Consider the following 15,534-nt stretch of genomic DNA (forward strand, 5'->3'; position numbering starts at 1 on the left):
ATTAGTTAATACTTGATTTTTTCCTTTTAAAAATATGAATTGAAATCTCTATAAGAATCAGACAAGGTTTCTGAGCCTCATGAATAGCTGCTGTCACTCTACTGTTTACTAGTGACCTTGGGCTTATTTAACTGCTCTATGCCTTGATTTCCACATCTGTAATATTAGAGTATTAAAAGTATGTACTTTATAGATTTATGAAGTTAGAGAGCATAGTGATGTGAATAATGAAATTCTGGATTCTAAACTCAAGTACCTGATTTTGCAGCCCAGCTCTTTAAATTGGGAATAATAATAGGATCAACTTTTGGGGAGCTATTTTAAGTATTAAATAAATTAATCTTTATAAAGCCTTAAGAACAGGGCCTGGCACATATGGTAAGTGCTGTTTAAATATTTGCAAGCTGTAAATACTCGGAATAGTGCCTGGCATGTAATAAAAACTAAATAAACGTTAAGTCTTTACAGTGCCTGGCACATATGGTAAGTGCTGTTTAAATATTTGAAAGCTGTAAATACTCGGAATAGTGCCTGGCATGTAATAAAAACTAAATAAACGTTAAGTCTTGTTCAACTCATCTCTTCCAAAAGGAAACTGCAGTCTTAGTTATGCTAATATAGCTGATTTCTATTGGGGTTTTTGCTTTATCCCCCAGTTACATAGACCTCTTGAGTATAGGGATACATTCGGCCAAGTATCTGCACTGGTTGTTTTGCATGAAAGATAGAAGAGGAGGCAGAAGGTGTGAGACTTGGGAGGAGTATTCCTGTAGGCACAGGTGTGTCCATGAAGTAATCTGGAGCCCTGAGGTCCCCAGGAAAGTCCTAAGAGCCATAGTGGAAGCCTTTAAGGAGCTAAGACAAGCCATTAGCAGGACTCTGATAGTCTTATTACAGCTCTGACAAGGATAAGAAGATAATCCTAGATTTAAGTTCTGGGCTAGATCTCTGTAGATGCATGTAGAGACTGGAACCTTCTCTGACTTGTGAAGGAAGCTGGATGATCCACCAAGCCTGCGTGGGAGAATTATAAGGTGGTGCCCTAATCTTCTCTGCTGCACTATTCCTTACTGCCTCAGGACCTTCGCACATGCTGTTCCCACTGCCTAAAATGCTCACCTTCACCTTTTTTTGCCCCCTCCCTTCAATTTTCACCTGGCTAACTTCACCTCCTTCTTCAGCTGAGTCAGCACTATGCAGGCTCTGGTGTCAAGACACCTGGCTTCATATCCGAGCTTTGCTTCTTAGGAGCTGAGTGGCCTTGGGCAGACACTAAGCCATTCTGTGCCTTGCTCTTTCCTCCTACAGTTATTGTGTGAGGTACCATTGTTGGGTCTCAGCTTAGATTTCATTTCTCCTATTTAAGGGAAGGCATTTCCCCTGTTTCTGGGGCTTTCATTTTTAAGTTCAGAGTTGTGCCTTGGTTAGTTTTCACTTTGATTTGGATAGACCTTGGGTGGAATCATAGTAAAATACAGTCAACTTTGGAATTGCACATCACTGTTGGTTGACAGTTTTCTTTTCATGGTGATTCTCTCAGTGTGTCCCAAAGTTGTTCCACTGATGATCAGTTCATAGTTATTAGATACAGAAGGGTTCTATGGTGAAACACGTTTGGGAAGGGGTAGGTTAAACAAAGTCAAGCCCATTTCTTTTCTGCAGGACTTCTCGGAGACTACCGTGCTAGAGTGTTTTGTCTATTTCCTGGGGGAAGGTGGAGGGTCTGTAATGTTGCCCTGTGATGCTCATCATGGAACCTATTTTTTTATGAAATATAGTGTGGAACTGGTGTCTCAGAACACACCCTGGGAAACGCTGCTTTGTTTTCTGAGGTTCTCTCCGCACCAAATGCTAGTGCTTCTCAGGATATAAACAAACATAAGGGCTGAGATGTGGCACCAGCATGCCGGGGGTTTTGACTGTGTGACTGCGGCGTGATTCGACTTCTCACTGTGCTTCTTTTTTTTCTTTCCTCAACAGAGAAGGAGACCTTTCTGGATCCTTTTGTCCTCCGGGACCTCCTGCCTGCATCCCTGGGCAGCTATTACCGGTACACGGGTTCTTTGACCACCCCACCGTGTAGCGAAATTGTGGAGTGGATCGTCTTCCGGAGGCCTGTCCCCATCTCCTACCACCAGGTAGACATTCTGCACCAAACGGGGCTTCTGCATTTACTTGTTTTGTGTTGACCTAAGTACCCAACACTGCTGAAATATACCAGTAAAGATCTGCTTTTATCCTCTGCTCTTCATTGATTTCTTCAGTCTTTTAAACAAACAAATGTTTTTGAACCCACGAATTGTAAAATATAGACTGTGGTTCCTTAGCTGCAAATTAACTAACTAGCTGAGGAGAACTGCAGGCATGAAATTAGGTATTGTTTGGGTATTCCATCTTGAGGAGATAATAATAGTTATCTCGATGATGATGATAGCTGTGCCAGAGACTCTTCTAAACTCATTATATGTTAACCCATTTAATCTTCATGAAGAACAGAGTTATGAGATAGGAACTACTTGTACCCCCATTTTATAAAGGAGTCCAAGTGATACAGACATAACTTGCCCAAGTTCACACAGCTGGTAACCAGGCCATGGCGTCTGATCCTAAAGGTCATGCTCTGACCACTGAACCTACCCCCGGTCTAGAAAAGACAGTGTGTACACGAAGAAATGAAATAAAACATACCGTTGAGGCTCTTTCTGCTTGCCAAGCACTTTACATATGTCAACCTAATCAGTGGCAAAATGACACTGAGAGATGGGTATTACACTAACACAGTGCATAGGAGGAAGGATCGGGTACCATGCCCGGGATTCATGGTTAATGAATGATGAAGCGAGAAAACAAGCCTGGGTTCGTTTGATTCCAAAATCCACTTTTCTGACCACTAACCTGCACTGCTTCTTCTGAGTATTGCCTGAGCAGATTTCACAGGAACGCAGGATTTAGACTGAATTGGTGAAATGGAGATGGGGTTGGGGCACTGTCAGAGGAAGAGGAGCCACCAGGAGATTCAGGGGCCTTGAAATCACCTGATGAAGATTATTAATGGATAGAAGGGGAGAATTTTTACAAGGGACATGTTAGTTGTCAAAAATTCAGCGTGCATTGAGGTAGAGAAAGAGTAAAATTTCTTCTGCATAATTCCAGCAAATAGAGCCAGGAGATGAAGATTATTAATGGATAGAAGGGGAGAATTTTTACAAGGGACATGTTAGTTGTCAAAAATTCAGTGTGCATTGAGGTAGAGAAAGAGTAAAATTTCTTCTGCATAATTCCAGCAAATAGAGCCAGGAACAGTGGGTAGGATTTGTAAGAAAGTGGATTTGAGCCATTAACCAGGACTGTCTAAAAATGGAAGGTTCTCATCAGGGCCTTTCATAGAAATGACACACACACACCCCCCTGCTGCCAGCCTGACAGCTCGGGGTAGGGATGTTGTAGAGAGAAGGGGGAAATTTTGAAATTATGTGATGATATCAGTAGTGTAACTAAAGAAGCAGGCAAGAACATCATGATCCTGGCCGGCCTGGGGGATAGTTCAAAGATTTTCCTAACAAGGGCAGAGGGTACAGAACATGGAGTTGGAGAGAGGGTTGGATGGTGTTCTGGTCAGAACTTTTTTGGATGTGAGAGACAGAAACCCACTTAAAGTAGCTCAAGTAGAGGGAGTATTTTAAAGAAAGTGTAGTAAGGGCATTCTGAGATGAGTTTCCTCATGACCAAGACAATAGCTAGAAAGTGAAGCACATTGTATTAGTCCGTTTTCTGTTGCTTATAACAGAGTACCTAAAACTGGGTAATTTAAAAGAAAACAAAATTTATTTCTTACAGTTTGGGAAGCTGGGAAGTACAAGGTCCAGGGGTACAACTGGTGAGGGTCTTCTTGGTGGGGGCTTTGGGCAGTCCCAAGGTGGCACAGAATATCATAGGTGAGGGCTGAGAGAGAGCCCTTGTTAACTAATGTTAACACTTGCTCTCCACATGAAGCCACCAGTCCACACCCATGAGAACCTATTACTCTGTGAATGGATTAATCCATTCATGAGAGCATAGTTCTCACAGTCCAATCATGTGTTAGAGGCCCCACCTTTCAACACTGCCACTTTGGGGATCAAGCTCCCACGTGAGCTTTGGAGGGACAGATATTCATTCTATAGCACATGTGCTTTTCTCTCTGTCTTTCAGGGGCTGTGGGGTCCCTTAAATCTTGCAGTTCCTAACACAGCTTTGTGATTGATACTATGTTTTTGCAAAGTGCTGTTTTGGGGATCAAGCTCCCACGTGAGCTTTGGAGGGACAGATATTCATTCTATAGCACATGTGCTTTTCTCTCTGTCTTTCAGGGGCTGTGGGGTCGCTTAAATCTTGCAGTTCCTAACACAGCTTTGTGATTGATACTATGTTTTTGCAAAGTGCTGTTCCCTGCTCTCTCCCAGCCTGTTCTCTCTTGGTTCTATGGCCCAACATGGTTGCCTTCGGAGCAGTTGACCTTTGAACTCAAAGGCTGGCCTTAAGTCATGGATTCAAGAACATGGATTTGAATAGATGTTGGCCAGCCAACTAAATGGCCGGCCTTGTGTTCATCCTTGAACAAGTCATCAGAGGTACCGGGTAGCTTCCTGAGACATCCAGTCTTGCCCCTCTGGGGGTCAATGGAGCAGATTCTCTAGAAGGAGGTAGGGGCAAGAGAGACACTTTATTCCTCTAACAAAGTTAGGTGATGTGGGGCCAGGCTAAACAGATTTATTTGGCCTTATTGCTGTTGAGTCATTTTAGTTTGAGATTTTTTTTCTTTTCATTCCACTCTGACGAAAAAGGAAGGATTGGCAATTTGGTTTCTGAACAGGATCTGCCAGTCTTACGAAGATAATGAAATTAGAAGCAAGTTTTCTTCCTAATGGTGAAGCCAACATTGTTTTATTTAAAAAAAAAAAAAAAGTTGAAATATTTATATCTGCAGGGTTGCGGGGAGGGTTGTTTTTTTTTTTTAAGGAGATTCTTTTTGTCAAGATAAATGCTTTTGTCTTCAAAGATTTAAAGGTTTGAGATAATGGAGTTAAGAAATACAAGTTTGTCTACTTTTTTTGTTGAATGCCATGTGAAGGAAGAGGCCAAGATTGGTAGCTGATTAGCTGAGGAGAAATAAGGACTGTTAACACATACTGGGTTTCAGTGCAGCCCCAGACATTTAGTGGATCCAAACAAAAGGCAGAGTTTTGGGCTTGGATGTCTTGTCAAGCGTTTGTCAATTAGAAGCATTTTGACATTTGGTCACGGGGGGCTCTTAGCAAGTGCTTTGTAACTGTTTATCCTTTCACTGTCTGCCACACACTGAAAGAGAAGAAATGATGGGGAAGTTTTCTCTGCCCTCTGATGTATGACTTCTCTGAAGGTATTGTGTTTCAAGGAAGTAGAAAAGACATAAATTAATCCTATTTGCTTTCCAGTTTCTTTTCTATAAACCATCTTCAGATAATTCTTTACCTTTATCAGACACTGCTTCATATATCCCTAAATCTCTCCCAAGGGAGGAAAACGGCTCATATTCATGTGGCCAAACTGGATCCTCGCTGGCTGTCTTTGTGGAGGTCACCGCTGTGTCAGCTCTTGGAAGGAAAGCATTAGCTGTCCACGTGTTATCGCCTCAGACCTGCCCACCTTGACCCTGCCAGCGTTCGTTCTGAAGTTAGCACACAGTGTTCATTTCAGAAAGGCAGACAGCCAGTTCGGAAAAGCCAAGTAGTCAGGAATTCCCGGTCTGCTTCTGTCAGAAAGAAAACATTCCTAGTCCTTCATTCCTCTACTTCTCTAAAGTCTCTGTCTCTTCTCTCTCATCCGGCGTGGGCGCCTACACGCATTGAGAATGAGAACACGTTCACCATAAAAGACAGTGGTTAGCACAGACTGTTGACTTGTATGATGTGGGTTTCTTTGAAGCTTTCCAGAGTACATATGAGCAACCCCTTAATTTTCCCCTTTTGTTCTCTTTCGTGAGTCTAATTGGACATTCAAACCAGCCCTATAGCCAGTGAACTCTGCCTCTGGCTTGTGTGATAATCTAGATCAAAATACAATGTTGCTAATGGAATCACATGTTGGCTTGTTGACCAGTTGTCAGCATGGCTTATATGGCTGCATTAAACATCTACTCTAAATATCAAGCAAAAATCATGCCATGACCTTGTCACCCGAACAAAATGGCGGCACTCTCAGTCCTGGTGTGGGAGGTCAAAGGGGCAGCACGAGCGCATGGAGACAGTTGCCTGTAATGCGTTTATGATCAGTCAAAGACGGTTGTCTTTGAGTCCAGTGTACTAGGATTTGTTTTATTCTAGAACAATGATTCTCAAATGATGGTTCTTTGCCCATTTGGCGACGATCCCAATGCTCCCTTTCCAGGACTCTTTGCCTCCTGGAGGTTAAAATATGACACTGCTCATATTTTCCCCAGTAGGAATTTTATTTACATGCTTCTTGGGGGCGCTATCAAAAAGGCAGTAAGTAAAGCTGAATATGTCTAGTCTGTTTACCTTTGAATGTTTGATTTTTTTTTTTCCCTAATGTTAAGCTGGAGTCGCTAGGAAAGGTTTGTTTACATGACCCATTTTTAACAAAGTTATCTCTATCCTAAAGAGTAGAGCATCAAAAGTAAAGCTGAATATGTCTAGTCTGTTTACCTTTGAATGTTTGATTTTTTTTTTCCCTAATGTTAAGCTGGAGTGGCTAGGAAAGGGTTGTTTACATGACCCATTTTTAACAAAGTTATCTCTATCCTAAAGAGTAGAGCAGCTCTTTGAAGTTAAGACCATGTGCTTTGGAGGCAAACTGCTGGGGTTCCATTCCTGGCTCCATTCTTTGGACGAATTAATTACTCAACAAGTCTACTACTCGGTGCCTCAGTTTTCTCATCTGTAAGATAGTGATGATAATAATAAACCCACCTTATGGATTAATAATAAAGATTAAATAATAGAATGTATGTAAAATGCCTAGACTAGTGCCTGGCACTACAGGAAGTGCTTGGAAGATAATTAGGTGGATTTTTGGTTGCTGTTATTAAATCATCACCAAGCCTCTAGGGCACCATTGTACAGTTGAAATAAAAGAAGCCACATACATTTAAATTTTCTAGTAGTCATGTTAAAAAATACAAAGAGAAGCAGATGAAATTCATTTTAATAATATAGTTTATTTAACCCAATATATCCAAAATATTATCATTTCAATGTAGGGCTAGCCACGTTTCTAATGGAATAGCCACACATGGCTACTGGCTGTTGCAGCTCTGAGGTTTACCTCAAAGCCACGACAACTAGTGAATCACTTAATTCGGAAAGTTTCTATTCCAGTACCACATGATTTGCAGTGCATGTGAATAAAGAAAATTTTTAAATGGTGGGGTGAAGATGCCATCCTGGAGCCAAAAGAGATAGCTTTCTTTGTTAATTATGATTAAGTCCTTTTCTTTCTGTAGAAGGCCTTTCTACAGAAAGTTTTGCCTTTGTGCAAAACTGTCTGTAGCTAGAGGAGAGATGTGGCCCTGCATTTAGCTAGCAATTCTCAAGTTTTATTTTTGCAGCTGTGGTTCAGTAAATAAAACTTTGGATGCTCCAGGGTACTAGGAATTTAACATTCCATCATTTCTGTCTTGTTTAATAATGAGGCAACAAAACAGGGCCTTTCCTGTCATCCCTCAAATGTATGGTGATGCTAAAGTGTCTCCGTGACCTTAGGTGAGACATTTCAGCTTCTAATGCTTATCCTCGGGTTTCTTATTGTGTTAATAATGGACTTTGGTTTTGTTTAATTGCCATTATATACACAACCCTTAAAATATTGTGCACATCAGCTTTTTAGTGGTTCATAATTATATTACTTTTGGCTTTCTCTCATTTCTCCCCTTCAGCCACAATGGTCCCCTGCCTATGTCTTGTGGACAAGAGCTCTTGCTGCACACGAATGGCATGAATAGATTTCAACTTTCTTTTGATTCATACCGACAGATTAAAAACTAATTATTCTCTGTAATACTTTTATAATAAAAACTAAGTTGAAATGATTTATACACACTTCCAGCCAACACATTTGCAATTCAAGGTTAAAATTGTTCTTGAAACAGCACCAGTTAAAATGCTATTACGACTCCCCAAGCAGGGATAAAAGAAAGAAATGTTTTAACACATTCACTTCAAAAGTTAAAAAGTCAATTTAATAGTATAGAAATAAAAACTTTCATTAATTTTTACTAAATGATAAAGACTTCATTAGTTCTATTAAAGTAAAGATAAAAACAGGTGTGTTTATTACCTGCCTCTGGAAAAGGGTAAGGTGAATAAAAGCGATGGCTTTGTGAGGGGCGAGCATTTTCTCCTTGTACCTGCCGTCTTGTTCATGCTTCCCAGTCCTTTCTGTGCTGGGCCATAGGTGGGTTTTCAGAGTACAGAAGAGTGCAAATAGGTTTATGTTACCAATGGTGGACGCCCTGCGAGGAATGGCCTGCGGTCAGCTGAAGGGAATGCTTTGGAGACTTCAACTATCTCCATATTCAGTGTCTCCACTGTGGTGTTACTTTTTCAGTGCGTAATGTTCGTGGCCTCTTATGGGTGGCATGAAGTGGCTGAGAGCATGGGAAATAGTCACACAGACCTGGGTTTCTAATCCTCACTTTATGTCTTGGTTCCTGTGTGACCTTGGGCAAGTTACTTAATGTCTCTAGGCCCAGTTTGCTTATTAGTCAATAATACTGATACTACTATTAATAATGACAATACCACCAACCTCATGAGATTTCTATTAAGAGAAAGCACATACTGCTTTTAGCACAGTGTCTTGCACATAATGAATGCTTAATAAATATTAGCTGCTGGTGTTAATGATACAATAATAGTATTATTAATAATGTTGTTGTAAGATTATTTAAGCTAAAAAGAAGTTAGAAACCAAAATAATGTCCATAAAGTGCTTAACACATACCTAACATATAATAGGTTTGATAAATATAAGTTATAAGGAGAAAAAGAAAGGGAAAGTAGATACAGCATCTTACAGTTGTCGTCAGCTAAGAGTGCATAGTTACCACATTGCTCATAAAATAATAATAGTAGTAGTAATAATACTTATTGAGCACCTACTGTGTACCAAGAATTAATTCAAACACATGATATTTAGTAACTCACTGAATAGTTATAAAAACCACATGAGATAGGTATTGCTGTTATCTTCGTTGTACAAATAAGGACACACTGAAGCACAGAAAGATTAAATAATTTGACCAATTTCACACATTTAGCACGTAGGGCTTAAAAACAGGATTTTGAAATCCAGGTAAACAAGAGTTAGAGTTTTGAAGTTGGAGAATTAGGCACAGGCCAGATCATTAGGGCCTCACAGTTAAGAATGAGAGGCTGCTAAAAGTTAGTGAACACAGGCATGGCTTGGTCTCGTGTACATTTGTAAAGGATCACTGTGTGGCTACTAACCAGATCTACAAGTGTCAAACAGATTATGCACCAACCATGTTGACTGGTCAGATGCCCAGAGATACATAACCTTGTCTGTACAGAGTTTGTTCTGTGGCTCTAGTGTTATGCAGGGCTGCCATGTCACGCAGCTATAGGGGGCACCTTCTCATTGTGATCTGTGGCCTCCCTTGGAGGTCCAAGGCAAGGGTGAGGATCAAGGGACAACCTGAAGTAGCTGTGTAATGGTGTATCAGTAGATTCCCGGCCCAGATGATTGCTGCTCTACCTGCCAAAGTGAAAAATGTAGACTTTCTTCACCAGTCTAAGGGTCATGGAGTTTTCCACTCAGTGGCCAAGCATGCCAGTTACCAAAGATAGAAACCACTGGCAGTTTTCATTCAACTTGGAGGGATGACAGGGTTTGAGTGAATGCTGCCAACCCACGGAAGGACATTTGATGAGTCTGCTAAGCTTGGCCTCTTTCTCCTCTTTTGTGTGACTGTCAAGCGAAGCTATGATCCCGCTGACAATATAATATCATTCAGGGCATCAGTTCACTCTCAGAACCATCACATCCTTCCTTCAGAATCTTTGGGCAAGTTGAGTTAATGACAAGGAAGCGGCCAAGCTTTTAAGCCATAGCATGTCATTAAGCTGTAAGAGCAATTTAAGCGAAAGCATTTTTTTGTGTTAAAGTCAGAACCTGCCTCTTTTTACAGTGAAATGACTAATTCTTCCCTGAGGCATCAGGAATAAGCTTTTTAGAACTAAATGCTAGCTGTGAAAGAAGCAAGTATTCTAGAGAATGAACAAACCTTGGAGAGAGTCGTATTGCTGCAACTCTTCCTTCCTGGCATCCCAAAGATCCATCTATTTCAGGATAGATGGCTGTCTCTTCCAGAAAATTTCCAGTCTAACTCGTATGTATGGCAGCCCCCTCCATTTAAAAAGAAAAAACTACCCCCAAAGTTAAGGAATGCCTCTCTCTATTCAACTCACATCTCTAAGGCTTTAGTTTAGGCCAATTCCTTTTATTTGGCCTTCTCTGGACAGAGAGAAGGGCTGGTCAGCATCTTCCACATACAAGGGTCTTTAATCAAATTATTCCTTACTCACCTTTTCTTCAGGCTAAACAATTCCACTTCCTTTAACCTTTCCACACAGGATTTACTCTCCACCCTTTTCATTATTTTGTTTGGTCTTTCTCTGCACAGTCTCTAGAGGGTCTTTGTTAATTTCTTTCATGTAATTTTAAGAAGTTATTTCCTCTAAGAAAATCAGAAACCTGCTCTCATTTTTTAATGCAGTGGGTTCTGATTTCGGTGGCCCTGTCAAGTGCGTCCACCTCACTAGGTTGAGGTGATTTTTCAGCATCTTTTGTTGTCTTCATCTGTGTGGGTCACATTTAGACAGAGGAAACAGTCCAGTTTTTAAAATTTTTCTGTCATTTATTGCTTTTCTCTCTTTACTATAAATAAAGAAGGAACAGCAGAAGGAAGAATGGGAAAGAAGACAAATTCTAAATAGAGACCATGTGAGTTGTTATGGGAAGTGAAGTGACTCAGAGAGAATTGGAATCACATGAAATAACGGGCTCCTTTTGCTTTTAAGTTAGTAGAGAGATCATCCTGGGTCTAGTTACCTTGATGAAGAGGCAGAAAAGATCTCATGGTCTATTATCGCTTTACATAAGCAGCAGAATTGCAGGAGAGGTGGAATGATAGGTGAATCCATGTACTGAAAGATTTTTTTCTTGGCTAAAATCACTATTTAGATTTATCACTTTCTCATGCAAAGAGAAGGAGTTTCAGACTGTTGGGAACCATTTTCTGTGTCGTTCTCTGGGACTGTTTGAAAAACTGTGTGGTTAGTTCCAGGCTTCAAGATGCCCACCCAGAATTTGCAAAGACCCAGGCAGTAATTCTTTAATTTTACACACTGATGTTAGCTGCCTTCTGGTTCCCGGAAGCCTAGGGCAGCCACTCAGTGCAAGGAAAGCATCTTTCTAACACCATTTCACCTTGTCATTCTCTCCTAGAAAAAGCATTCATATTTGGCACTGGAGGTGCCAGATGGGCCGGAAACGGTTCATTCTGTTTTCCTCTTCTTTTTCTACCCCTACTTCAAGGAGTTGGTAGTTTTGGTGGCTGGGTGTTTCAGGTTACAGTCTGTTTCTTTAGTGACAAGAGTAACTTCATGGTCCATTGAGAACAAGTCTCTGTCACCCCATCACTGATCCATTCCTCATATGTAATAGAGTGATCAGAATGTTGAGGGCCACCTAGAGTCCCTTTTGGTAATAGAAATATGATCCTGGAGACCTGACTTTCCTTTTCTTTGCTTTTCCATAGAAGTTTGGTCAGCAATCTTGTGGAAGGTGCTTCTTAATAACGTTGATAATAATGATAGCAGCTAATCTCTATTGAGGTCTTACCATGTGCTAAGTAATTTACATAGATATTTATCTTTTCAACACTCTTATAAGATAGGTGCTACTATTACATATGTTTTACAGATGAGGAAACTTGAGTTATGGAAAGCTTGAATAGTTTGTCCATGATTACTCATCTGGTAAATGTTGAACTTGGGCAGTTGAACTTCAAAGTCATGCATTTAGTAATTTGGTGACTTTGCTGTCAGAGTGGGTGAGTGATGGAGCTAGAATTCATACCCAGGCTTTCTGGCTCCAAAACCTACCGACTTCACCATTACTTCTTGAGTTATGATGTAGAGTTCTATATAACCCCCAAATGAAGTGTTTTCTGTTCCTTGGCAGGTAAGCCCATTGGCAGTGATTCCAAACTTCACCATTACTTCTTGAGTTATGATGTAGAGTTCTCTATAACCCCCAAATGAAGTGTTTTCTGTTCCTTGGCAGGTAAGCCCATTGGCAGTGATTCCAGCAGGCAGCCTTGTGCCCTGCTGGGTTTATCAGCCTTGGCATTGGGCACTTCCTATCATTTTGTTTTTATCACCCCCCACCTGCTTTGGACCACATAGCTTTTCTAACTCATGTTTTGTTCCTCCCCTCTCTGGTTCTCTGTTCAGCTCGAGGCATTTTATTCCATCTTCACCACAGAGCAGCAAGACCACGTCAAGTCGGTGGAGTATCTGAGAAATAACTTTCGACCACAGCAAGGTCTGAATGACAGGGTCGTGTCCAAGTCTGCTGTCCGTGACGCCTGGAACCATGACATGATGGACTTCTTAGAAAACCCTCTAGGGACAGAAGCTTCTAAAGGTATATTTGGATTAAATGCCCTTGCCTGAAGGAAGATTCCTTATCATAAGTTACTTTAAGTGAAAAGTAGTTCAAAGCCTGCCAAGAATTAGAACTTGGTGTTGAGAGCATATGTTTCTCTGCTAAAAGAAACTCGTCTGGATGATAAATTGAAGCAGTTGTAGGAACCTCAGTTAAATAGATATGTGAAAAAGTGCCCTGTTGACTAGTTATGGATCAGTCTTTCTGAGTTTTTACCTTAACTTCAAAACTAACTAGTAATGTCTAAAGAAAGCATGTTGAAAAGTGTCTTACTTTTTAACTGTTTCCCTGTTGAGATCAGGAGTTTATCTCTGAGCTCAAACATCAGTGTCTTTGAATTGCTCTGAACACTCCAATGTGCAGCGTTCTTCCTAACATCTGTACCAGGCAAGAACCCAACTCTAGCTTTCCATCCCTACTGGAAGCTTTTTAAAACTATTATTTAATGTTTTAATTACCATATCTGATAAACATGAGTTTATAATTTTCAGGCATCTTAATGTTGAATTCCGTTTCTACTTTTTCCTGTGAAATGAACATGAATTTCTCTCGCAGGAAAATAGAAAGTCTGACTCCACCCTCAATCAATCCCTCCTCTCAGGCTCTCGGATTTGTCATAATTGTAGCCCTCACCCCTGACAAAAGGAACCAGTTTATTGGCCACATGAACTTTGTAGAAACAGGGGGAATGAAATTATATTCCACAAATAACTATACTGACATGCACTTTGATGATAACAATGAGCCCATTTTCCAGGCTCATGTATCTGAAAAGGAGCTGAAAGAAGAGGAAAGGGAGTTTAAGAATGTGATGATTTCCTTCCTGTATGTGTGCTTTTGTTTGCAGATTGTGAGGAGAAGCTAGTCCGGCCAGGTTCCCTTGAGAAATGCTTGAGATTCAAGTAGTTTGGGGCCGACACTGTCAAGGGCATCCTTTGCTGGGAACAATGAGAGAATTAAGCTGCTCACAAACCTGTAAAAATAGCTTAGGGTGGACTGGTATAGAAAACCTCACTTGGGCTAATTTTTTTTTTTTTAAACCTAGCTAAATATAAAGAAAATAACCAAACTTGAAGGCCTTCTCCCAAGAGAGCTGGCTTGAGAAAAGCAAGACTCTTAGGATTGACTGTTTTGTGAGAGGTATATGCAGAGGAAATGTGAGGGGATAAAGAATTCATATTATAAGTGAGTGCAAGATCTGGTAGCTCCAAATTGCTGAGAATATGATACTTACAACGCTCTTTCCTGAAAAATGGGCTGAGAATATGATGTACTAGCTGTGTAGAGAGAATGCATGGCCTTTATTATCCAAGAAAGTTAGAGAAGATAATGGTTTTCATTGCATTAAATTGTCAAAGTACACAAGATCTTCCACTGAATAGGCTTTTTCCCTGAATTAGACGAACCATGACATGATTACTTTCTTGAGATTTAATTCACATATAATAAAGTTTATTTTTATTTATTTATTTTTTTGTCTTTTTTCGTGACCTGTAAGGGGATCGCAATCCTTGGTGTGGTGTCGCCCGCACCGTGCTCAGCCAGTGAGTGCACCAGCCATTCCTATATAGGATCCGAACCCGCGGCGGGAGCGGCGCTGCGCTCCCAGCGCCGCACTCTCCCGAGCACGCCACGGGGCCGGCCCAAAGTTTATTCTTTTTAAGTGTACTCTTCAGTGGTTTTTAGTATATTCACAAATTTGTGCAGCCATCACCATTATCTACTTCCAGAATATTTTCATCACCCCCTAAAGAAATTCCATACCCATTAACAGTCATTCACTCCCCACTTTTCTTCCCTTCCTCTCCCTTATCCTCCCTCCCCTAGCCCTAAGCAACCACTACTGTACTTTCTGTCTCCATAAATTTGTCCATTCTGGATATTTCGTATAAATGGATCATACAATATATGGCTTTTTGTCTCTGGTTTCTTTCACTAAGCATAATTTTCAAAGTTCATCTGTATTGGAGCATGTATCAGAATTTCATTCCATTTTACGGCCAAATAATGTGGTATATAATATACCACATTTTGTTTATCCATTTATTGTTGATGGACATTTGTTTTTTTCCCACTTTGGGCTGTTATGAATAATGCTGCTATGACCATTCCTGTTTAAGCTTTTGAGTGGACATATGTTTTCAGTTCTTTTAAATACAAACCTAGCAGTAGAATTGCTGAGTTATATGGCAGTTCTGTGTTTTCAGTTTTGAGGACCTGCCAAATGGTTTTCCAAAGTGGCCGCACCAGTTTACATTCCCATCAACAGTATGTGAGGGTTCCAATCCCTCCATGTCCTCACCCAGTACTTGATACTGTGCGTCTCTTTTATTTTGTCCATCCTAGTGAATATGAAGTAGTTTTGATTTGCATTTCCCTAATGACTAATGATGTCCCTATTTGTTTTTAAATGCACATGTCATGGAGCCATGGCCCACAGGACCAAATGCTCCTCCTTTTTCCCCAAGACAACTCAGGTAACTCAACAGCACTGTAGGCCAAAAGCCAGCCACAGATGCTGACAGTCGTCAGACTGCCTGGAGGGCTTAGATCATTGGCCTTAAAGCAGTAAAGGCCAGTGCAAGGGAAGAGTCCTTTTCCCTTCTCCGGTCTTCTGCAAAAAAAGATTTTAAAAAGAGAAGGGTGGTATTCTGTTATCTTCGGGTAATTCAAAATGAAGAAAGCCTGTTTAATTGGCATTCTCTATCTGATCATTATTGGAAGCTTTCAATGCCCAAGAAAGCTATGTTTTATGCATTTAGTAGGCTACTGTCATAGAAGAAAGAAAAACAAATTAATTACATA

At 40.6% G+C, this 15,534-nt stretch overlaps 1 protein-coding gene across 1 annotated transcript in view; it reads left to right on the forward strand.

Moving 5' to 3' along the window:
- Nucleotides 1-1,980: 1,980 nt before the first annotated feature.
- LOC103605557 (receptor-type tyrosine-protein phosphatase gamma) overlaps nucleotides 1,981-15,534 on the forward strand; it is a gene marked incomplete at its 5' end in the record, with an annotated part of 120,124 nt that continues 106,570 nt past the window's right edge. The window contains 2 exons of the mRNA XM_008590171.1: nucleotides 1,981-2,138; nucleotides 12,516-12,708. Of these exons, the coding sequence (XP_008588393.1) occupies nucleotides 1,981-2,138; nucleotides 12,516-12,708 (351 nt within the window). The remainder of the gene's footprint in view (nucleotides 2,139-12,515; nucleotides 12,709-15,534) is intronic.

This window comes from Galeopterus variegatus, unplaced genomic scaffold (genome assembly GCF_000696425.1).
Source record: "Galeopterus variegatus unplaced genomic scaffold, G_variegatus-3.0.2 Scaffold5901, whole genome shotgun sequence".
In the NCBI taxonomy this organism is placed as follows: domain Eukaryota; kingdom Metazoa; phylum Chordata; class Mammalia; order Dermoptera; family Cynocephalidae; genus Galeopterus; species Galeopterus variegatus.